This window comes from Meleagris gallopavo, chromosome 1, assembly GCF_000146605.3.
Source record: "Meleagris gallopavo isolate NT-WF06-2002-E0010 breed Aviagen turkey brand Nicholas breeding stock chromosome 1, Turkey_5.1, whole genome shotgun sequence".
NCBI classification, from domain to species: domain Eukaryota; kingdom Metazoa; phylum Chordata; class Aves; order Galliformes; family Phasianidae; genus Meleagris; species Meleagris gallopavo.
The window spans coordinates 177,882,602-177,907,165 of record NC_015011.2 but is presented as its reverse complement, the minus strand read 5'-3'; the positions used below and the strand labels follow the sequence as shown (position 1 = coordinate 177,907,165).

Sequence of the window (24,564 nt, the reverse complement as noted above, 5' to 3'; positions counted from 1 at the left end):
TACTTTTCTCATTAAAATCTTTTATTCATAAGCAATAATAAAAATGGAAGCAAATCTTTCAATACACAATCGGGTTTAAAATATCTCAGGATCAACACAAGTAATGTGAGCTAATTAATTATGACAATGCCATATGCTCTTAACGAAACAGGTTTGATCTTGAAAGTAATTGGAACCTTCTATAGCCCAAAATACAAAAACACACATAACACGAGGAAATCATTCCCATAATTAATTCACTATTGCTTAATAGGGCACCAAGTGTGGGTGCTGACCTCTCCAACTTCAGATGGTTAATGAGGGTTGTGCCAGTCACTGTGGCAATGAAAAGCAATAGAAGAAACCTGACAATTTTAATTCTATTTTGGGATAAAATTGAGTTCCCAAGTCCTCCTTTCTCTCCACAAATCATGAATTAATGTAGGACAATCTCGACGTCACACCCCCCATCCCATGCTTAACAGACAGATGTGCTCTCAGCCTACCACATGCATCAGGGAACACAACTTATCTCAGGTCTTGTTCGTTGTGATTTACACAGAAGTGGTATTGGTGTGTTCCTGCAGACATTCTTGCTGTTCAGCACCGTAACTAATTGAGTTGCAGTAACATGTTTCTGTGTCTGCACCTTCTGTAAAGAACAAGCCTTGAAATGCCCCTGAGCATTTCACTGAAATGAGTGCTTAACGTTTCAGGATCTGTGCTGCATCAGAAGTTACATGACCTGCTGGCACAAATTCAGAAATGCTAAACTCAAGCAGCGCGGGTGCAATTGTTACAGGATATTCTTATTATCTGCATAACAATAATGCCCCAACGTGGCAACTAAGTTCAAAATCCAGCTATATTACATGGTACGTACATTTGTAAGACAACTTTGTTGTGGACTGAAGCATACCGCTGCAGCTGCTGGAGATACTGCTGCCTTCAGGTATACACTCCATCCTTACACAGCCACTGTGCCTCCTCCTGGAGGGAGGGACAGCAATAAGGCTAAAGTGCTACATCTAAGCCACTGCATCTTTCTCTCTCTGCAGCAGAGAAAAGTATCAGATACCTGGGGTCTACAGAGGAGTCCTAAGTAAACAATCATTGCTTCTGATAATGTACAAGGAACAGAGAGGTGATTTATCTTCCCAAGACAATAAAGAAGGTTGTAGAGTTGCTTGGAAAAGCCTAGACAAATCCTTTATACTCTATAAACTCCCAAAATTTTAATCAAATTACTTTATTTCTCACAGGCAAACCTTAGAATAGAGCACGTCTATGCAGCAATGCCTATGACAGCACCAACCACCTGACTCGAGTAAGGGCAAAGACTCAAAGGGGTATCAAAGTGCGTTGTCTGAAGAACCAAGTAGGTGTCTGGTCAGTCTTACTGAACCAGGGGGAGGGATGAGGACGGATCTATTTACTCACATTCAGGTCATCACACTTGTATAGAAGTGCCAAAGGGGGGAAGAAGGAGTAATCACAGAATCACTGACTTAAGTTGGAAGGGACCTTAAAGATCATCGAGCTCCAATCCCCTGCAATGGGCAGGGCTGCCACCCACCAGATCAGGCTGCCCAGGGCCCCATCCAACCTGGCCTTGAACGCTGCCAGGGATGATAATTCTTTCCCCTGCATTGTGGAATGGTTACAGAGCTAATCTCAAGTGACCCTTAGTGCTGCTGAGGTCTCAGCTCACTGGCCAAAAAAACTGCTCTCTGCTTAGCACAACCTCCTATCTGCAGTCAGTGCTTTACAAATTAACCTCACTGACACTCCGATTGGTAGTGAGGGCTCATTTTCTCCAGTGACAAACAGCTGATGTTTGCCAATTCCAGATCCCTGCATAAGCAAATATTGTTCAAGTGCTGAATTTCAAAGCAAGCTGAAAAATGCGTTATTTAAAATATGATTGTGTTCCAGCATTGCACAGTATTAATATTGCTAAAGCTACCTAATGCTTACACACCCGATGCACATATATATAGTGATCTGATACAGTTTTAACTGAACTTCTAACAACTGTTTCCAGTTATTTGTTAATTATGTCACGACAAATTTGGACCAAATATGTCATTTATCTCTACGTTTCTTTAAGTCATCACTGCTTGCACATTCGGTCTCTTCTGCATGACCAAAAATCTCCACATTTTATGAAGAACCACTCTTTGTTTGGTCTATCGTGTTAGACAAGGTGTCCCTCAGTTAGATTTCATTTGTTTCTTCAGTTTGGCAAGACCAATGAGACAGTCATCTCTCCATTCTCTTCTGGCTCCGAGGTGTTTTGGAACAGCTGGAATTTTTTCAGACATCGCCTGAAATAGAAAATTTAAGAGATAATCAGAACTTACTTTGTGAGTAGTAAGCAGGATTGTTTTCCTGCTCTCGGGAATCATCAGATCCAGTAATCTTCAACCAAGTGCAATTTAATCTACCACAAGCAACTGGCCGCTAATTCTTCATGTCTGACTGGAGATTAGTCAACAGACATGAGAAAAGTGCTCCCGTTGGAGAAGGTTGATCTGAAGGTTGCAGTGAAGGGGCCTACAGAAACACTGGTGCATCAGCTTCTGTTCTCCATTTAGCCCACACAGCCACTCTCTCATCTTTTTGACAATAACCCTTTATTAAGTAGGAAGAAAGCCACCTGGCCTTTTATGTGGCCAAATGCATGTTCTAAGCCAAATTCATGTATGTGTGTTTAAGGCTGTGGCTTCTCTTCTGGCTCCTAATAGATGTAATGAGGAATACCATGTCTGTTGCAAACATTTATTTTAGGAGTGCCTGTTGCAATTTAAATGGCAGGGGAAGAGTTGTAGCAAACCCAGAATTATGATTTTAGTTTTAATTGGAAAACAAGGGAGAGAAATTAGAGCACTATTTCAGGATCCAAAGATAAAAGCCTGAACAAACCAGTGGGTAACAACATTTGTAACTAAATGGGTAAATAAACAACTCTGTTTCTGAGTGCATAAACAAAGCTGCCCAGATGTACCTGCGATCATTGAAATAAGAACAAAAGGCATTAAATGGAGGCCAGCTACAACATTGGTAACAGATTTTCTTCCCAAGAAAAAAAGCTGTTTCTGAGAACGGAGGTAGAGATCATAAGGTCATCTTGGCCAAAACAGCAATCAAGGTCTCAGGTTTAAAAGGTAAGTGCTGAGAAGCTGAAGAAAATCTGGTGCTGCTCCCAATGCCTGGCAAGCTGCAGTCACTCCAGGAAAAATCAGTGGAAGGGATAAAAGAATAAGGTAAGAGATGCTTTACTCTTACGAGAAGATTCTTGCAAACCCATCTTTGGTGCTGACGACTTTAGATAATAGACGCAGAAACAAGTGCTGATAGACAAAAAGACAGATGCTGAAGTGGAATCTTGTATTCCATAAAGAAACCCAAACTGTTTCATTCTAATCAAAAGATCCTACTCGTGACAACTCTCAGTTGTCTTTGATTGTTGTTATAAGCAGACTATGTTGTTTGAGCACAAAAAACACTCTTCCCCTTTTAACATAACAGATGTTGAAAGTGCATTAACATAAAAAGGCAGAAAAATGCTGAGATCCAGAGTGACTGCATATAGGGAATAATTCTGTGACAGTTAATCAAGATCAATTCATTACATATCCATGTTCTTTAGCAAAGTATTAAAAAAGGCAACTATGAAAACGTAGAATAAGGAAATGGCAATACTTTAGCTACTTTCTATGAATGCACAGAATATTTTACATGGTGAGTATAAACAAATCGTTGGGTTTGAAACTTGAAAGACAAACTGGGTCCCAATACAGCATAGCACTTAAAACACATCTTATCTTTGTGCATATAAGCAATCTTACAGGACTGCTCACCTGCTTAAGGTAAAAATGCCTTTGTATGCTTTACAGACCAGAGATCTAGTTTTTAACTGTACAAAGAGCAACAGAACAGCTGGAGGAAGAAAACTACAGTGTTTATGCAGCAAGATGAGTAGGAGGAAGACAAAGGGAGAAAGGCTATTGTATAAGACGAGAAACTTGGAGTTTTGCACCTAAATGACAAAGGACGTAGCACAGACATGATAAGAAATAGTGTGAGAGATTCAATGTCTGTAACCCACAGTTGTTTAAGCTGACTCCTCTGGCTAGTAATAACGTTACTCACCTGATCGTATTCCTTTGATGTATTTCAAAGTGCTCTGAAAAGGGACTCAGATACATTTTGTACTGATCTTTTCTCTCAAGGTGCGCATTCAAACAAGAAACAGGGTACAGATACCTCTAACAGTAAATTGAAATTATACATATGTATAAGCTAACATTCTTTGCTGTGAATGTCATTGCATTTACTGGCTCTATATTTACCTGACTGATCTTCTGCTCAATTTCACCTGAAAATTCTGGAACTGGTCCAAAGGTGTTTAGAACAAGTTTCATACCTTCACGGTATCTTTCACAATAATTTGAAATACCTAAAATAAGAATGAAATGATTAGAAATTCCTACTTTAAATACAGTAACTCTACTTGTGCTTAAGCTTTGTCTTAACTTAGAATCCAGAAAAGGTGTGCTCTTATGTCTAAGACAGCTCATTACCACTAGGGAAAAATGGGTTCTATCTGCTGCGTTTTCATTAAGGTTCATGGAATAATCACTTAGGACACATCTTCACTACAAAACCAATAAATGTTACATACCAGCAGGCAATGCTGGTGAGGGGTGCAGTACCCAACAGTGGTTATACTTGTGCTTTGTTACCTTAGACCAGAAAGCCTCCCCAACTAGTGCACGCAAGGAGTGCTCTCATCTCTCCTCTTCTCCTGCTTGGTATGCATTGTATCATTTGAAGCATCCCTCTTATGGGTTTTATTTAGTGACCTTGCAGCAAAGCTCGAGGGAAAAGAGTCAAAGGCAAGGAAATCACCATACGGTGGTCTCTAGTGAAGAAACAAAGTTTGAGGAAGAATAGACAGATTTTTGCAGATCAGTACTTTGTTGTGCAACTGCGGATGACCACAGGGATTTGGCTTTTATGATAACAGGACTATCTCTGAAGGTTAGTGAAGGCAGTGCTAGGGGAAATTGTGATCCACCTGACAAAGTGGAGCAAATGCATTTTGCCATAAAGCTGGGTAATTTGACAAGGAAAGCCTTATATCAGAACACCTAACCTACCCACCCTCTCTTTTAGTTTAAATCCATTCCCCCTTGTCCTACCACTACCAGACTGTGTAAAAAGCTGGTCCCCTCGCTGTTCATAAGCTCTCTTCAAGTACTGAAAAGATTCAATGAAGTCTGCCCAGAGCCTTCTCTTCTCCAGGCTGAACAAGCCCTGCTCCCTCAATCTGTTTTCACAGGAAAGGTGCTCCAGCTCTTTGAGCATCTTCAACGCTCTCCTCCGGACCCAATCCAGCTCTGCATTTTTCTCGTATAGGGAACCCCAAGCCTGGATGTGGTACACTTGATGGGGCCTCACAAGGGCAGGGCAAAGGGGGATAATCCCTTCCCTCTCCCTGCTGCCCCCTCTCTTCTCATGTAGCCCAGGATACAGTTGGCCTTCTGGGCTGCAAGCACACTGCTGGCTCATGCCCAGCTTTTCATCCACCAGGACCCCCAAGTCCTTCTCCACAGGGCTGCTTTCAAGGAGTTGTTCCTCCAGCCTGTACACACATCTGGGATTGTCCTGACCAAAGTGCAACACTTTGCACTTGGCCTTGTTGAATTTCATTAGGTTCATGAGAACCAAATTTTCACGCTTTTCCAGGTCCCTCTGGATGGCATCCCTTCTTCTTGCATCCACTGCACCACCCAGCTTAGTGTAGTTAGCAAATCTATTCAGAGGTAAGGATGTGGTGTGGAATCATTATCCCAGTGAATACACTAAACTTGAGAAGGGAAGCTCTGAATATCCTTTAGAACCTTGTGATTATCCCCCTTTTCTGAGAACCTCAGAGACAGAAGAATTTTTACCCTTCTTTCTCATTGTTATCTAATTATCAAAGCAAAGAGAAAGCTATTGAAGACAAAGTAGTGATGGTCACCAACTCTTATACGAGGGCTCAGGAGATTGTATAAGCTGAGAAGCAGAAGCTTGAACTCATCATGGTCTTATCCAACCACAAAACAAAAGAAAGGCTAATAGAGTACCACATGACAGAACGTACCCTAGGCCAAGTCATTAAGTAGTCTCTTTCCCAAACAGCTTGCAGACATTTCCCTGGAATGCAATCATGTGTGATATGAATACCATAAAAGTCACACCTGCCTAACCCTAAATGATTGAGCTTGAAGGTGGATGAAGGAACAGAAACCTCCAACTACTGGTAACCATGAATCATAAAGTATTTAACACTTCTAATGCTCAGCATACCTCATAGCCTGAAAGTGCTGAAGTACACACATTCCAAATGGCTTCTGAGGTCAGTAAGATTATGGAGAACACAGTTGTTTCTGGACCAGTTGGTGGAAGAACTTTCAAAAGATAGACAATTTCATTAGGAAATGGGCACTGACATAATGATGGTCATCATATGCACAGCTGAAAGGACAGGCTGGGAGAACACATCCATTGCCTGAGAGTAACCTGGAAAGATTTGAGAGTACTGAGCCCTCTTAAAAAAAAGGATTAGAAACATTCTCCAGTGTCAGAAGGAAGGAAACTTTGAGAAAAAGAGCAGCCTTCTTAAGTAGCTTGAACTCATGTCTTGTGCCAAGAGCATTCCTGTCAGCATTTTGTCAATCTATTTCCTTGTGTTATCCACCCATGGTGCGCATCTGTTCCTACAACACGCTCTGGCATGTTTTGGCTTTCTCTAGCAGAGAAAAAAAAGGAGGATATCTAGTCATATAGGTGTATCAGTGCACTAGTTACCTGGAAACTTTGTATTTTGTTCAATTATCTTGATTGATACCCAGCCAGAAACATTCAAGTTGTCTAGTGGGCTCCAAAATACCACTGATGGAAGGGTCAGAAGTATTTGGGAAGAGAAGCATTAATTGCAGAACTGCTGTGATCCAATTCTATCTCTTCCATTAAGAGAATAAGCAGAGATCATCCTCCTTCCTAAAAACTCTGCAAAGGACCACTACTTCTTAGAATACTGCCATGTCCTGCCACTAGTGTAAAGGGCTGGTCTGTTACCTCCTAACAGCTGGGTTCACCGACTGGCACCTGCAGCCAATCTGGAGCAACCTACAGGGATATTCTAGATGATACTCATGCACCATCCACAGGATGGTAATATAGATGGTAATATCTACATTCTATCTTGTTCATGTAAGCTTTTTCTTCTAATTTTGAAGAGTTTGAGCAAAACATTTGCCCCATCATGCAACACCATAGAAAGTTCCCAGATAAAGAAGTAGAAATTACTGAGGCTGGAGCACAGAACTATGTGGGCACTTTGCAAACTCATTTGCTAATTACCAGAAAAGCAGAAATGGATTCAGTCAAATACAGCAATTCAAGCAAATCCACACAAGCAATTAGTAATTGAAGGAATGGTAAATTAAGCAGTATCAATTATCAGTTATTCTGGTGCTTAAACAGCTGACACAGGTACATGACCCCTAGACCAGTGCTGAAAAGTTTAGGATCAGTAACTTTTCTCAAGCCAATAGAAACAAACCTCACAATCACTTGGTAAGCCTGGCAATAACACTATAGATCTGAGAAGTTCTGATTCTAGTGTAGTCAGGAGAAGGTAGGTGAGAAGTCTCTGTGCTATGAATGTATTTCAGGAGCCTCAGTTTAAAGAGATAACCTCAGTAGCTTGGGTAGAGGAATCTTTGGACTTGTCTGATTCGTTTACCTGGTGGATGTGAACTCCTGAGCTAGAGATGGCATTCAAAAGTTCACTCAGCCAGCTAGTCTTACAAATCGAGTTCCTGGCAACTCATCTACAGCTTGAATGAATCGCAACAGCTTCTGGGTGGGTGCAGCTCACCAAGGCAACACAGACAAGCCAAATGCAGGTTGGTTAATACAATTCACTCATTGCATGCAATGCATGAATGAAAAGAAGCCTTATGCAAAGCTGTCAAAATAAGAAAAGCTATAAAACCAAAATGTTATGGATGTAGAGAAGAGCAGCAACACTACAGTTCATCTCAACACTGTTGCTACAAGTAAGGCATGTACACTGCATGCCAAGCAGGGGTGAATGCTCTGTGCAAGCACCTTTCAGTCCTAGGTGAAGGAAACATTGAAAGTTAGAATACATTCATGATTTTACTCAGAGGCAAAAACAAACAAATAAATACTTTTGGAAGTAGCTACCTTGCACTCCCAGTGTAAAATCTCAGTGGAGAAATGCAATGTTTGACCTGATGCAAGTAAAGATCAACCCTATGCTACTAGCTTTAAGAAGGCACTTGAACAATGGAAAATACTGCTGGAAAAGTCACTTTGCTTTGCAACTGCAAACTCAAAAAGACAAATATTTGACTCCAGGCCTTCAGACTTAAGAGTTTCTTCATTCAAGGCTATAAACAAAGGTGGATGAGAAAAGCACTTGACTGGAGCATAGGGACAAGAAGACGGAGAACAAGTACTACAGAATCCCTTTAACTTTAATCCTTGTTGATACTCCCCAGGTAGCACCTTAGGCTTGATTAATTAGACTCAATAAACAGTATGAGACAAAAACAGGTGTAACTGGGAGCTGGAAAAACGGGAAGAAGATGGCACATGAGGCCACCTTTCCATGCACCTAGTGCTGTGCCCCACTATCTTCAGCCACGAAAAAAATATCATTTCCAACAAAAAAGGGTAAGCAACTTACAGCACAGGGATAGCAATACTTTCCACTTGCCTACATGGTTTGCCATTCCTCTGTCTAACCCTCTCTCTTTCTTTTACATTCACTTCATCATGTTGGAGAAAAGGGGCTGGGGGAGAAGGCAGATATTTTGCAGTAGACACCTGAGAACCATAAACACAGAACAGAAATACCCCCAGGGAGGACAGGAGTTCCTTGAATATTCATTCCATCACATGTGGGAACTATGTTGAAGAGAGGAAGAAGAGGAATGAATAATAAAGTGTCCTAAAGGAGCAGTAGGTATGGATTACAGAGATGAAAAGGGGTACATCCCTATTCCACTCAACATTTTTTGACTGGTACAGTGTATTTACAAGAACAGGTTATCACAAGCTAGAGGAGGACATTCATTCTCAGTTGCCCATATTTATCTTGCCCAAGAGGAAATGCAAGCCTCTTTTATACCAACTACATAGGAAGAATAAGATACACAGCTGGTTTTCACCTGAAGGACTTCCACTGGCATGGTACAAACGTGGGTATTAGTGAAATGCCTCTAGTTGCATCATCAAGATGAACAGGACACTGCGAAAGGAAAAGGAACTCTTGATAGGCATTTAGTTTAGAAGCGTGCATAAAAATACTTTGCTGCCCTTAGAAGTCCTCTCCAGAGGTGGGGTCCTAAACACCAAGGCAATGGTATTAATAGGAAAAAAGAAGAGTATACCTGACAATATAAAAGGTAGGTTTGTTCAGGCATTGTATGTAAGTATCTTCGAGTAACAGCTTATTGTATGCTAAGTCTTCTTCGTAAGAAAGGCAAAGGGAATGAAGGCTGAAGGATGCGAGCAAATTAACTTGGTAAACCAGTCTGGCAGGGACATTACACATGGGGCAAAATGAGGAAGGCATGAAATATTTGCGAGAGAAAAAAGACAGAAGCATGAACTTGCTACTCTGAACCTGAACAACATACTCAGAAGATACATAGTGACTCAAAAAGAGAAGGAAAGATAGTCAAGCCGCTGACACAACAGCATCAACAACTTGAAAAGACTGGGGTGGGGTGATTTTAGCAGGTAAAATTTCAGAAGTGGTTGCACTTGTTAAGGCTGAAGATGATTATAGATAAGAACAGAAGAGGTGTACTTCAGGAATATCATAGAGGAATTTGTCATGGTTAGGGCATGTCCAAGTAAAGAAGTTCCAAACTCTCTGTTTTGCTGAAAGAGGTATTATGTTTCTAGGCGTTGTAGGTTTGAAGAAAACCATCTGCATGTAATTCCACATAAATCAAGAATGTGTCTGAATGAAGAAACAAAGACAGTCCTCCTTTTCTTTGATTTGACTACCTTAACTTGCAGAATTTTGCACCTTCTCCTCACTGTTTATAGCACAACAGTTTCTAAAATGGATTAAAGCTTGGTTTGTTCCAAAGGATGTGGCAATGAAGGTAATCTATATTTTAGAACTAGCCAGCACATACGTCTACAGTAATTAAGATAAACGCTTGGCTATGTTTTGTCAAGTTGGAAGAAAAAAAATCTCCCTGCTTTGAATTATGGCTTATGATTCTCCCTCTTTTGTTTTGACGCTTTGTGCTTTTTGCACAAAAGACTTGCACTTTTAAGGAGCGTGTATCCATGCCCATTTCCATTCTGTTCATTCTGTAGACAACTACACAAATTTCACAATGAAGGCTAGGCAGAATATGAACCTAGAATGGTGTTTTGATAAATGCAAGATAGCAAAAAGCAACACAGATCTTTCAACTTCCCTCTCTTCAGCTCTCGTATTAGCAGGTTTAGACCAAGATTAAATTACAATTATAGCTCACTAAATAACACGCTAATAAATTAACTGATCTAAGTCAGCCAATCACGAAGTATACATGAAGAACTTTTGTTGCAGATATATGAAACACCATAGATTATGGCCTAGCTTCTGCTTTTACAGATCATTTTTTCCAGTGGCTTAAAATAAAGTGACAGTTCAAGAAACAGGAGATAAAATCTCATTGAGGCCAGACCCTCTTCAGTATATTTACAGGTAGGCAGTGGGAAACAGTTTCTGTCTATATTTACAGTTTGGCATGGGGAAACAGTTTCTGTCAATGACAGTGAAGTTTGCGAAGATTGTGTGACAAACGTGGATGAAAGCATATTTCAATTATATCGGCACATATGCAGAAGGACCTTGTGTCTGCTGACATAATCCCATAATAAGTAAACAGGTCAAGTGACACTACTCAATTCTATGGCTGCTGCTTGTAAAGGAAGTTAACAGCTTTTGTTGTGATACTGCCATAAAAACCGTAAGATGACAAAGTCAAAAGACAGCTGTGTTCTGGGCTGCATTAAAAAAGGGGTGGCCAGCAGGAGAGGGAGGTGATTGTCCCCTTCTACTCGGCTCTTGTGTGGCCCCATCTGCAGTACTGCATCCAGGCCTGGGGCCCACAGTATAGGAAGGACGTGGAGCTCTTGGAGTGGGTCCAGAGGAGGGCACTAAGATGATCAGAGGGCTGGAGCTCCTCTCCTGTGAGGAAAGGTTGAGGGAACTGGGCTTGTTTAGCTTGGACAAGAGAAGGCTCCGGGGAGACCTCATTGTGGCTTTCCAGTACTTGAAGGGAGCACATAAACAGGTGGGAGAATGGCTGTTTACAAGGGTGGATAGTGATAGGACAAGGAGGAATGGTCTTAAACTGAGACAGGGGAGGTTTAGGTTAGCTATTAGGAGGAAGTTTTTCACACAGAGGGTGGTGACACACTGGAACAGGTACTCATTTAATTTATAGAAATGAACAATAAATATTAGAATGTTAAGTAATTTGAATGTGTTGTTTTTTTTTTTTTAATCTCATTTCATATCTGTTGCCATTCAGTTCTCCAGTTGCTGCTTCTACGCCTTTTAATGACTTGATATTGTCACTTTATTCCATGTTGAAGACTGCTGGCTCACATCTATGTATTCAAAACTTCTATTATTACTCATGCAGGGACTAATTGGTAATCTAAGGTGGCCTAAATGACAGCTTTTGATAAGACTACTTATGAATATGCAGGAAAGAACACAAGAACTATCATGGAGGAAGCCCAGCATTAGCACAAAAGAAGATCATGGGAAGATCCTGATGTATGGCATCTCACATAAACATGACTTCAAAAATCAATGAATCAATCCTTGGGATATTATTTTTTATCCAAAACCAAACAAAAATATCACACAATACTTAAGGAAATCTTCCTGGCCTTCCAGGATCTCACAAATTTTCCTCTCATGCTTCTTGAATCCCTACTACCTTTCCCAGAATGATTAGCAGTGAGGTTTAAGACGTGGGAAGGCTAGAAAGGTAAAGATGTTGGAGAGGCTAAGAACAGCAGAGAAGGTGTACCTACCTCCATTTCTTTCTACTGCTCAAAAATAGACACTAATTTCCACAATGAATCAGAAAGAGTTCTCCTGGGCACAACTATTCCGTACTATGGGAAGTAATATTGGGCAAAGAAGTTGGCAGTGGTACAGAAGTATGACCGTAAGCCATTGTGTGTCCTGACATCAGCAACGCTGACAATTTTTAATGTCTCTGATGAGAGCAACAGCTTGAGTCAGACTGCCAGCACATAAACAGGAGCAGCTCTAGACTCAGAGACTATTCGGCTGCCAGATTGGGAGTGAAGCAATACTTTTCAGGATCAAAGTTACTGAGTATACACAAAAAACACCTTGTTAGTAACTGTACTAGTTATTTGAGAGTCATTTTTAATTGAAAGAATCATGGAATGGCTTGAGTTGGAAGATACCTAGTCTAAGATCATCAAGTTCCAATCCTCTGCTGTGGGCAAAGCTGAGCTGAGGCTGCCCAGAGTCTCATACAACCTGGCTTTGATAATCTCCAGGGATGGGGTATCCACAGCTCCTCTGGGCAGCCTGCATCAGTGCCTCACCAACGTCACAGTAAAAGATTTCCCCTACATCTAATCCAAATCTCCTCTCTTTTAGTTTACAGCCACTGCCCCTTGTCCTATCACTATCAGACTGTGTAAAATGTCTGCCTCCCTCCTGATTAAAATCTACTTTTAAGTACTGGAAAGCTGCAAAGAGCTCTCCCCGAAGCCTTTTCTTCTCCAGGCTGAACAAGCCCAGCTCCCTCACCCCCATCTTCATAGGACAGGTACTTCAGCCCTCTGAGCATCTTCATGGTCCTCCTCCAGACTCAATCCAACAGCTCCATATTTTTCTATGCTTGGGGTCCCCAACCTGGTCACAGTGCTCCAGCTGGGGCTCACAAGGGCAGTGCAGAGGGGGCTCTCTTCCTGCTGTCACCCCTCTTTTCATGAAGCCCAGGATGCTGTTGGCCTTTCAGGCTGCAAGAGCTTTCTGCTGGTTCATGTCCAGCCTTTGGTCCATCAGGACCCCCAAGCCCTCCTCCTGCTCTGAAGGAAATATTCTCCCAGCCTGTACACATATCTGGGATCACCAGGACTCAAGAGCAACTCCTTGCACTTGACTTGGTTGAATTTCATTAGATTCATGAGGATCCATTCCTCAAGCTTTTCCAGGGCCATATCACCTGCCCCACTCAGCTTGGTGTCACTAGCAAACTTGCTAGGGAGTACTCTCAATCCCACTGCCTATGTCATTGATAAAGAAATGGAAGAACACTACTCTCAAGATGGACACCCTGGGGGACACCACTCACCACCAGCCTCTACTTGGACATAAAGCCATTGACCACAATTCCCAGGTTGCAACCATGCAACCAATTATTTTATCCATCAAATAAAATATAAAATATGGTAGATAAAGGATTCCCAAGAATGATTCAATATCTAAAATTGATTTAATTTTTTCTGTTTTTTTGTTTGTTTGTTTGTTTTTATATATATTTTTATGTTTTAGTTGAGGCAGTTTAACAAGTTACTCTTTCAGAACCACCTGCACATGGATGATTCCTCCAGAGGATACTATGGCAGGTTAGTAGAGCTGGGTGCAAGGACTGGACAACTTTGGACTGCAAGACTCCAGGTATACTGCTGTGATTAGGCTCATGCAATGAGCATATGTTCTGTTCAGTATGCTTTACTGAGAGTAAGTCTGAAATCACTACAGAGAGGATTGAGAAGCTTCCCTCCTCAGACACATTTAGGAAAATATCTCTACTTGGAAAGGAACATTTCCCTAGCAATGCACCAAACACAACTGAAAGCCTCTGCTGGAGAGCCCATAATATCACATTAATCTCACAATTGGCAAGTTAGCCTTAAGAGACATAAATTTGTGTCAAGCAATCAATCAGCAAGGGGACATAAAATAACACTTCTAATTGCACACTAGTATTTTATGATTCTGCTTTCTTATCTTTATTATTGTATTATTATATGTTGCAGCAGTGCCTAAAAGATCCAGCAATGGGACAGGGTCCTACCATGTCAGGGATCACAGAGAAACAGGAAAAAGACACAGCACAAGTAAAAAACAAAAAATGTATTTAGTTAGGAAGTAAAGATCATTCATGCTTTATCAATTTGTTTAAACGCTTGTATTGCAAACCTGTGATTTTTATTTCATTTTATGCAGTTCACTTTTTACTTTGTTCAATTTCCAGAAACATACAAAACCCATTTTTATTATGCAAGATAGATGTTGGACTACCACCTGATTGCTTTAACTAAATCAACTTTGTATACACAGTATTCTGTGGACAGAACTTGTTTCACTTCATACTAGCCAACTTAAAGCAAGCCAGGTCCAGATGTATTCACGCTGGATCTTAGCCTAAAAATTCTGCAAAAAAAAGGAAGCCATCTACAGAAAGCAAGTTTCACTCACACTGTCTTCCTAACCCACCTGGAGGTGCTCCCCCTACTCAGAGTCTCTTGTTCCACAAGCCTTTTGGAGAATACAAGCACATACATTCATCCACATGGCCAAGAAAGTAAGTTTTCTGTCAGCCTTCTCTCCTGCAGGACCACCTGTGATGTGCTCCTTTCTATCACACAGTAGTCAGAAAGTTGCTGTTTACACTGGACTATCAGATGAACTTTTAAAATACTTTCTTTTCCTGACACTCAGACAGTTCTGAACTATGCGTATAGCAACGTTGGCAAAGCACTGGGAGAAATCTTAGAAAAATAAAGAACATAGGTGGTGTTTCAATTAGATGTCAGTTTTCATCCATTTGCTTACAACAGAATAGTCAGTACTCATTCCCTTCCATCTGATCTTAAATTTTATACGTGTTCCTTTTTTCATCATTAGAGTCTAAAGAGACAAGTCATAGTTGCAGCAGACCTAACCCAGTTTGTTGTATAACATTTCCAGGGTCTTACACAATATAAGCCTTTCCCCCTGTTCATCTCATTTTAAACTACCTACCTTCTGCATTAAGATGCATGGTTTCCAGAGGTCCAATAAACGCATATCGCATTCCCAGTCCATCAGACATCACAACGTCTAGATCAGTAGGAGATATTACTCCTTCCTAAGTAGCAGGAGTAGAACAGGAAAATTTGTGAATGCTGAGTCTTAATGCAAAACTGGCTGCTTCTTGTATATAATCTAAAGCTAATTTTTAAAGAAGTATTAAAAACTGAGGCTAGAAGTGTTTGCCAGAGAAGTGCAACTGTTATACAAGTTGTCTCATAGCTCACGATAAACATTAGTTCACTTTTTAAAACACATTATTAAGATCACTGCACTTCATAACCCAAATTCACTTTAAAAAAATGTATTGTGTATACACTGCTTTTCTTATTTATAATATCAACTGTCTGTACACACCAGTTTGTCTGATACTACTTACAAAAACTCATGTATTAAAATTAAATTGATCTTTTTATGTCAGCCAATACACCTTTTGCTTAGAGAACCAGAGAGCAACATAGCATATGACCATGAAGAGTCACGTATACCAGAATCCAAGTTTTCTATCTGCACTTTCAAGTACATAAGTTCTGGCTAAATCTTGCAGTTCTATTCCTGTTTTCCTGGTTCAGGACTTATATACAGACCCAAAATTAGCAGAATGGGGGTGCAGCATCAGTACTACCCTGAGGCCTCCTGAAAAAAAGGCTGGGACCAAATACACAAGTAAAGCAGCTGCCACTCCTTCCCAAAAAACTCACTGAACATTCAGCCTGCCCACTCTCAGCCTGCCCAGGTTCTTGGGTTCATTGCCAGACTCAATTCTCAGAGTTGGCAGGACAGAGATATATAGAATTTCTCCAGTTGAAAATTGAATGCTGCTGTTCCACCCACACTGTGTCATGTACAGGAAAGCCAACGCCACCATCAGGTTAGGGCAAACAGCATGAGGACTTATAAAAAACATGCCACTGTTTCACTACTTTGCAGCTTTACTTAAGAATATTTATTATATGAAGTTGATTTTCCACTTACTGGAAAGGGCTGAACAAATTACAACTTCTTGAAACTAAGCTTTATCTGATGTAAGAACTCACCCTCTATTCCCAAGGACACAAAAGCATTTCCTTCTGATTGTTAAGGTGAGACAGATGTTGAACTGTTTCTGCTTTGCCTTTCTAACTTTTCTAGAGGTGTTCTCCCTACTCAGGATCTCTTGGTCCTTCTGGAGCTGCACAATACAAGTACATTAATCTGCTTGGCCAAGATACAACATTCTCTGTTATCTTTCCCACACGCAGGACCACATCTGACACTCTCCTTTGCATCAGACAGTGATCAGCTAAAGTCCTGACCTGCTGCAGACTTTGACATCTGAGATAGACATCTAGGCTCTTTGTGATCACTAGGGAGAGAAATGAAATCATCATCCTAAAGCACATATCTAGAATAGGTCAGATGAGTTGTGTTCCAGAAGTGTCTAATTGTTCTCCCCCACTGAAAAATGAGTAAGGAGCTTGGAACTCATCAACATCTACATTGTAGAAATCTCATCTTAAATGAATTGAATCCCATCCACAGCGTCTTCCTTTGCTTGCCAGCCACATCATTTATTGTTACTTTAAAAGAAAATGATAAGCCAAGATCCAACTTAACTTTTGCAGCTGGCCAAAGAAATCAAGTTTTACCATCCCAAGTTGAAATAGAGCCTTTTATAAAATTCAGTCCCAAGTCTCAATCTGTTAGTAGGCATTGCTCCCAACAAAACTAACCCTGGTTGAATCACTGTCACAGGTGACTTTTGAAATCTATCTTGAAAACAAAAAGATAACATAATTACTACAATCAACCCACTATATTTGCAACATACGGCTCTGGCAACAATTTAATTAGGCACACAATGGCAGGGATAAGGAAGCATTATTTTCTTCAACTCAAAAGTAAGGCACAGACATAGTAATGTAACCTACTTAGAGGAAAATAAGGTCTGTGCAAAGACATGACTATGTGCAAGCCTCAGCATTCAAGTTACAGAACTAGTGTTCATTTCACAAACAAAACTTTCAGAAAATGCACAGTGCCTTTCTCCTGAAATGGCAACACAACTTCTCTTAACAAGAACAGCAAAGTCAACAAAAGCAGTCTTCTGCCTAGAGTGCTTCATCCAGACAATAAGTTATGCTGGTAAAGTTCTGATTTTTTTCTTTGTTTGACATGGATTCGTGGACAAAAGATTAACCACAAGTTCTATACAAGCAGTGAACCACAGCTGCAGTTAGTATTATGTTTATAATTTTTTTTTTTTTTTGAAGAGGCTCAAAATGAAACTCTTGAAATATTTTAGAATCAATGTAAATTATTTTTCAAATGAAAAAAAATTCTTCCCTTCTTCTGATAATAATCTCCTATTATTCTTACAAGTGAGCTCACCTTTTCTTTGCCATATAGCCTCTCTTAAAAAAAGTCTTTTGTTTTTTTCGGTTCAGAAATGAAAAACACATAAATGAGAAACAAGTTTGACTGTCTTCCCCTAGGGGATAACTACTCCCACTTATGTTCAGGAGATCGTAAGTTGGTGGAATGAATCAGCAGGGTGGGTGCAAGGCCAGCAAGGTGTCTTCCACAAAGACTGGTGTTTATGCTAAGAAGTAAGCAAGAAAGTCTTCCAACCCTGTTTCAGTAAATCTAGGTGTGAAACAATTCTCCTAAGGGGATTTTTCATCCTCTGCATAACCATTCATGTAAGCCTTTTCCTTAAGCACTGCTCAAAGGGAAGAGGATGTATGTTAAAACTAAAACCTTGTTCACCAGAAGACAACTTTCACAGCTACAGAATTAAAGAACTTAATTTAAAACAAAATCTAACAAAATCCTCAGCAAGTCCAGTCAAACATCAGGATCCAGACTATATCAGGATACTTCAGGCTGCTTATGACTTTACTTATATTCCACAATCCTACATCTCCGGAAATTTTAGCCAGCTGTGATGCTACGGTATTATCCTGCAGTGTTTTGCTGGTGCTCCTCATGAGGCAGGGGCCCAGTTCTCCTTTCCAGAACGTGTGGTGGTTCTGTGGTCTCCACCTCACTTTTAGGCCCTGACCAACCTGCTTGGTTTTAATCAACAGCCTTTAACATCTGTGAGTCACACCTGCACCTCAATTTCTGTCACTGACTTGGCGTGTAATAACATAAAACATGACACGGACAGAAAAAATATTTTTTCTACTGCTACCAATTCACTACGTTCTCCAAGTAACTGCAACATGCCTGTTGAGTTATCCTGGACTCTGCTGACCACAAATTCCATCTCCAGATTTGCCATTTTATCTTCTGAATTTCCCAAGATCCTGTCCTTTTTCTCTGCTTGCTACTAATATATACGTTCTCTCTCAGAAGCATTTGTTACACCCTTTTCTTCCTTATCACTTCAATCAAGTAAGTCCCTTCGATCCACACCCTGATCAGATCTTCGTCCAGTCCTGTCATTTAAAGCATATGACTTTTCTCCTAGATCTCTCTACCAGGTCTCTCCTTCTATTTCATCACGTCTGAGGAACCTGTCGTTCTGCACCATTCACATCTCCTCACTTTGTTGGCCCTATATTCTTCCACGACACTCTCACACACTTCATCTGTATGAACCTCTTTAGGATCAACACTGTTTTTCTCCCTAGGCCTTGGAACTGCCTTTTATGATATCTCCTTTTTATGGAACACCACAACTATGTCTTTAAACCCCCACCTTATATATGATTTTTTTGTAAAGGTATTCTGAACAATTAATGCAATTAATAGCAACTAATTTGGAACTGTGAAATTTAGAAAATTAAATTCTTGCCAGTATTTAAGGACTTCCAAGCTAGTCACCTGAGAAGGAAGAGGTACTTAAATAAGGCACTAAAGCCAATGCACATTCTTGCTGTGAAAACGGATTTGGATGCTCTGTCCCTGGAGGTGTTCAAGGCCAGGTTGGATGGGGCTGTGGGCATCCTGGCTTAGTATTAAACGCAGAGGTTGGTGGCCCTGCCTGTGGCCGGAAGGGGAAGGGAGAGGGGGGGGGATTGGTGATTCATGATCCTTGAGGTCCCTTCCAACCCAGGCCATTCTGTGATTCTGTGTGTGATTCTGTGAAAATGAACAGAATAGACACACCGCCAAGCTATGACTGCCTACTTCCCAATAGATTAACAAGAAAAATCTTAAATAGCAGTGCTGCCAGTTCTCACGGTCTATAGTCTCCACTATTATCACTGAAAAAAAAGAAAAAAACAACAAAAACCAACACCATTTTTGTAGAAAGGTGTATTAAAGCAGAACCAAAAGCTTATATAGAGAAAAACAAATAATCCTAAGACATGCATTACATGATTCATCTTGCAAACTGATTTTAGCAGGTTCCTAAAAGCAGCTGGAACTCCTAAATGAGATCAGGGATGAAGAATTGCCATGTTCTCCTCACTGTTTTTCCTGCTGTATTTCTTCATCCCCTTAAAAATTTCATCTGATGCTCAGAAAAATATTTTACCAAGCAAAGCTTCCACTCAGCAATTCACAGTAAAAAGGCATTCCCAGATACTTATATTCAGGTTTGTGACTTCCAGTCTAACGTGTTGCTGAAAGTGCGTAGTTGTTACTTTCTGAAGCAAGTCAACCAAAGCTATCTTCAGAACAAAGAAAAGTCCAACTATTTAACTAAAACTTCTGAAACATAATCCCAAGCTACTCTTAAAGGTACAAAAATAATAGCATCAGTAGTGCACCAGATGCTTTCCAAGCAAATTGAAATTTGCTCTCACAAATTACAAACATGATCGGATATACCAGTGGTCACTGCCAAAAGAAGTGTGAGAAAGTAAATAAATGATAACAGAGAATAAAAAAGAGGAAGCGATCTGAGACACTCTTCCCTGATACTGGTTACAGGCTATTTTCCTAGCTCCAACCTTGTCATATCAAAATTTAGAATTGAGAAAACTAGGAAGATTAGAGCAATAAGGTTCTCCATAGCCATCATACAATGTCTCTTAGTCTCATCAAAACAAGCTGCGCAACAAAAGAATTAAAAATACAAGTTAATAACCTTCAAGAACTTCAGTTTCATACATACTAGATAGTCCTGTGTCCTCCAGAAAGTTCTCAGACACAAGACCTTGAATAGACAGACATGGAAACAGACAACTGGAATCTTCCCTGTATCTGCACTTTCAGGGAATAAATGTGGAGCATAAGACAAACAATCAACGCCAAAAGTTTCTGCCACATACACTGGCACTGTTCAAGTGTTTCTAACTAGGGAGTCAAAACAGTGTTCAGTAAGACATCTTTTCATACAGAAGACCAACTGAGATCCAGAATGAAACATCTCATTGCAGCACTCTTGCTTCAAAGGAGAGCATTTGCTTGAATTCCTACTTTTAGGCCTACAAATGAATCTATGGCCTTTGTTACCAAGTTCTTAGAAAGTTAAACTTCTGTATGCTTAAAACCACTTCTCAAACCACCTAGTTGGACACAGTTCTCAGCATTCAACTGTACTCTTTTTATGCTTCCAAATCTATCTTCATTCTTTTACTTTCCTACAATTGGCATCCAGATTTCCAGGCCTTCTAATTTTTCACCATTTAAACTCAGTACTTCCCATTCCCACCTTTGGCCAAGTCTCCTGCATTCACAGCACTTGATTTGGGCCCAGGTTCAAAATCCCAGCCCATGCATGCTCTTGGGGATCTCAACACTTTCAGCAAAGACAAACTGCATTGTAATATCCAAGTTTCTCACTGCTAATTTCACAGGATCACTAAGGTTGGAAAAGATCTCTAAGATCATCCAAGTCCAACTTTCCACCTATCACCAGTATTTCCCACTAAACCCCATCCCTCAGTACAACATCTAAATGCTTCCTGAACACTTCCAAGAATGGCAACTCTACCACCTCTCTGGGCAGCCCATCCCAGTGCCTGACCACTCTCTCTGAGAAGTATTTCCTAACATCCCGGTGCAAATTGATGCCACCCCTTCTAGTCCCATCGCTAATTACATGAGAAAAGAGGCCAACTCCCACCTCACCACACTCTCCCTTCAGGCAGTTGTAGGGAGCGATAAGGTCTCCCCTGAGCCTCCTCTTCTCCAGATTGAACAACCCCAGTTCCCACAGCCACTCCCCATAAGCCTTGTCCTGGAGGACAATACAGACCCTTCACTGCCCTTCTCTGAACACACTCCAGAGCCTCAATATCTTTCTCGTAGTGAGAAACCTTGCCCTAAATTATTCTGTGCTCTCTGCTCCAGCATCCACGCCCTTGCACAGTTTGATCACCGTGCAGAGATTGAGCCCAATTCCAACCTGCTGATAGGGCTCCCTCAGATTTCCGGTTGTGCTAACAGCCTTTTCTATTCTTAGGTCTACATGGCAGAATTTGATGAATCCAATGCACAATCCAGCAAGCAGTTACACTTAATGCATGAATTCAGAGTAAGCAGTAAAGGCTTTGGGGTTGCAGTGCTTGGTTTCTGTACAGCTCTGTGTTCAAATATGCCTCACTAGGCAACACAATTGTAGCTTTGTATCAGAGTCTTTCTCCTGTCGTGTGACTCCTGCCCCATGCCTCCCTCACACATCTCATCACAACACTGCTGAAGGAAAGAGACTAGCTGTCAGTACCAAGCTACAGTTAGGAACAAAAACATACCCTGCAAGCTGTTTAGTACATTCTTGATAAAGATTTCCAGATAAATGTTATTAGCACAGCTGTACCTGCATGTCTATCACCAATACCCTTTTAATAGCATATAAATACTCCACCAGAAGTTTCAACTAGTTCCTGGGATAAGCAGGATCAGCTGACTAAGAAACAAAAAGGAAAGAAGTGGACTGTCATGAAAGTATATCTGTGCAAGCACGTGTGTGTAAGACTGCTCTTCCTGCTATGGCTATAAATATTTGAGTGAGGACCCAGATGAGAACTTGCAAGTTCATACCTCCAAGTGCTCACAGACAGACATTTATTGACATAAATGAGCTGATTTAAGATCACTTCAAGTGGCTTCAAAACACTTAAAACCACTGCTGTGTTTCTCTCCTGGTTCATACACGGCACTTATATCCAGACTATATGTGTCCTTGTTATATATCAGTGAATTTATACAGAACAGTCCAAATACAGCAGTTCTCCATCAACAATGTGTATTTTTCCCCAATTACTCACCATATTAAAATTCTAAGAAAAATTCAAACAGAAATATGAACACCGATCAGTTTATGAAAAGTAACTGTAGGCACACAAATACTCTTTCAATTTACAACTAGTAACAGAACAAGTACGCTTGAAGTTACATTTTATGGTTTTGATTCATTGTTCTTTTACAACAGTCAAAAGCAGCATACAACTGTTAGCATTAAAATCTCAATGGTTTCATAAGCAATCTCATAAGAATGACTTTGTTCTGCATTCAAAATATCTTAGATTGCCAAATCTAATACACAAGATTTACCTATCTAACCACAAAAGGGTTAATAATAGGACAAGCAGAGTTTGTTACCATTACTATCAATAAAATTTGAAAATTAACTTCCACCCACGGTTCAAGTAGTAAAAACTTCTGCTGTTAGAGAGAATCAGTGCGGACTTACACAGCAACAAAATAAAAACACTGAGTAAAATTTTAATTTTAGGAGCCTCCCAAAGGTTGCAGAAGGCTGATGTTTTTCACAACATTTTAACCTCCAATGATAAGGACTAAAAAGTGACAGACGTCCCAACCCAGAAATACATTTTTCCTCACTTTGAAAGCAGAAAGCACCAAAAGTACATGACTTAAAATGAAAATGACTATGTTGGCAGTGGAACAGTAGGAAGATCACATAGGGTGATTTCCCTCCACAAAAGGGGCTGTTTAGCCTAAAGTCACACAGCTGAAACTACACACCTTTGATATCTGTTTTCTGTCTAGACTTTTATCATGAAAATGAAACTAAACTTGTTACAGTTGAAATGTGTTATTTGCTTCAAACACAATAAAATTAAACAAAAACAGAACAACTTAGAAACTTAGATAACTATCATTACCTGTTAGTGCTTGAAGTACTATTCTGTTACTATTAACATAATACCACCCACACAAAATCATCCATAAAGGTTTATACTGAAGGCACAGGTTCATACTAAATGTTCACCTCAAGCCAGTACACCCTTTTTTCCGGATAACAGCCCATAAAGCATGCTTATCTTTCCATAACTAAAGAGCAAATACAGTCACACTTTCAACCATAAACACTGTATGTTAATATTACCTCAGTTTTAAGATCTTTATCTACATCTGTGAGTACAGTTCTTTTGAACAGCTTGAAAATAAATAAACAGAAACAATTCAACAGAAAAGCCAGCCATACTCAGGCCAGTTCAACCTCTTCCCAACAGAATACCAGCAGTATCATAATTCAGCTACTTCTGATGAAAGATCAGACTTTGTAGCACAGAACATGCAACGTGGGAAAAGATGAAGTGACACAAATAGATGATACTCAGGTAGAAGTCAGAATGGAAGGAGGAGAAATCTGTCTTTACCTACAAGTATCGAATAACCGTAGAACCTGAGTGCAATTCTTTAAAGGCCAAAGAGAAGACCATTTAAAATAATTTTAAAATAATCACTGTAAAATAAGCCAGCAACATTCAGAAAATAACAGGAAGTAATGAGACAACCTAGAAAAAATGAAATTCAGCATTTTGACTTCAGAGCTTTTAACATTGTTCTTTTGATTGTCTTGAAAATAGTATTCTAGAAAGAAAGTAGAATAAAGGATAATTGTTAAGATCATATCACTTTGTTTTTCACAAGCTTTGTTATTTATTACCAACATCACTTCTTACTGTTCTTAATTTTATGTGCTAATTTTAATTTTTGTGTACATAAGGTACAGGTTAAAAAAAGACAAACTGATAGCAAATTTAAATACACAACCCACCTGCCTCGACAAAAGTGTGTGTAGAAATTGGAAAAAATATATACGTACACCCACAAGTCTCCAGGCTTCACTTATCACTGCATACTGGAGTCGGTTCAGAACAAACCCCTCAATTTCCCTGTTTAATTTGACAGGCGATTGTCCAATCTTCTTCATCAGAGCATACGTTCTCTCTGTAACAGAAGGATCCGTTTCTGGATGTGGAACAATTTCAACCAGTGGCACAAAGTAAGGTGGATTTACCTAAAGAAGAAACACAAAAGAAGAATGTCAACAATCAATGGACTAAGAAAACGAGTTAATATAAAGCATTTTTATAGCTATCTAATAATATGGATATTTTCCAGTAAACAAGGTAAGTTTGATCTTTAGAGCCTGAGCAAATTCACCAATTCAGTTAAAAAAATAATAAAATTAAATTGATCTTCTATCATTAAATCTAGCAAAGTTTATGGAGCTACAGTAAGAACAAGAGTACCCAAACAGCACTAGAAGACTTCAT

The 24,564-nt window shown here is 40.0% G+C and overlaps 1 protein-coding gene across 1 annotated transcript; it reads right to left on the bottom strand.

The window, feature by feature from the left end:
* LOC100551040 (lambda-crystallin) lies at positions 1-24,564 on the bottom strand. Its single transcript, XM_010729104.2, has 5 exons — positions 24,541-24,564; positions 24,111-24,305; positions 15,107-15,212; positions 4,335-4,441; positions 1-2,306 (listed from the first exon to the last, which is right to left on the bottom strand). The coding sequence occupies exons 1-5, from the start codon at positions 24,562-24,564 to the stop codon at positions 2,193-2,195; spliced, it is 546 nt and encodes a 181-aa protein (XP_010727406.1). The 3' UTR covers positions 1-2,192.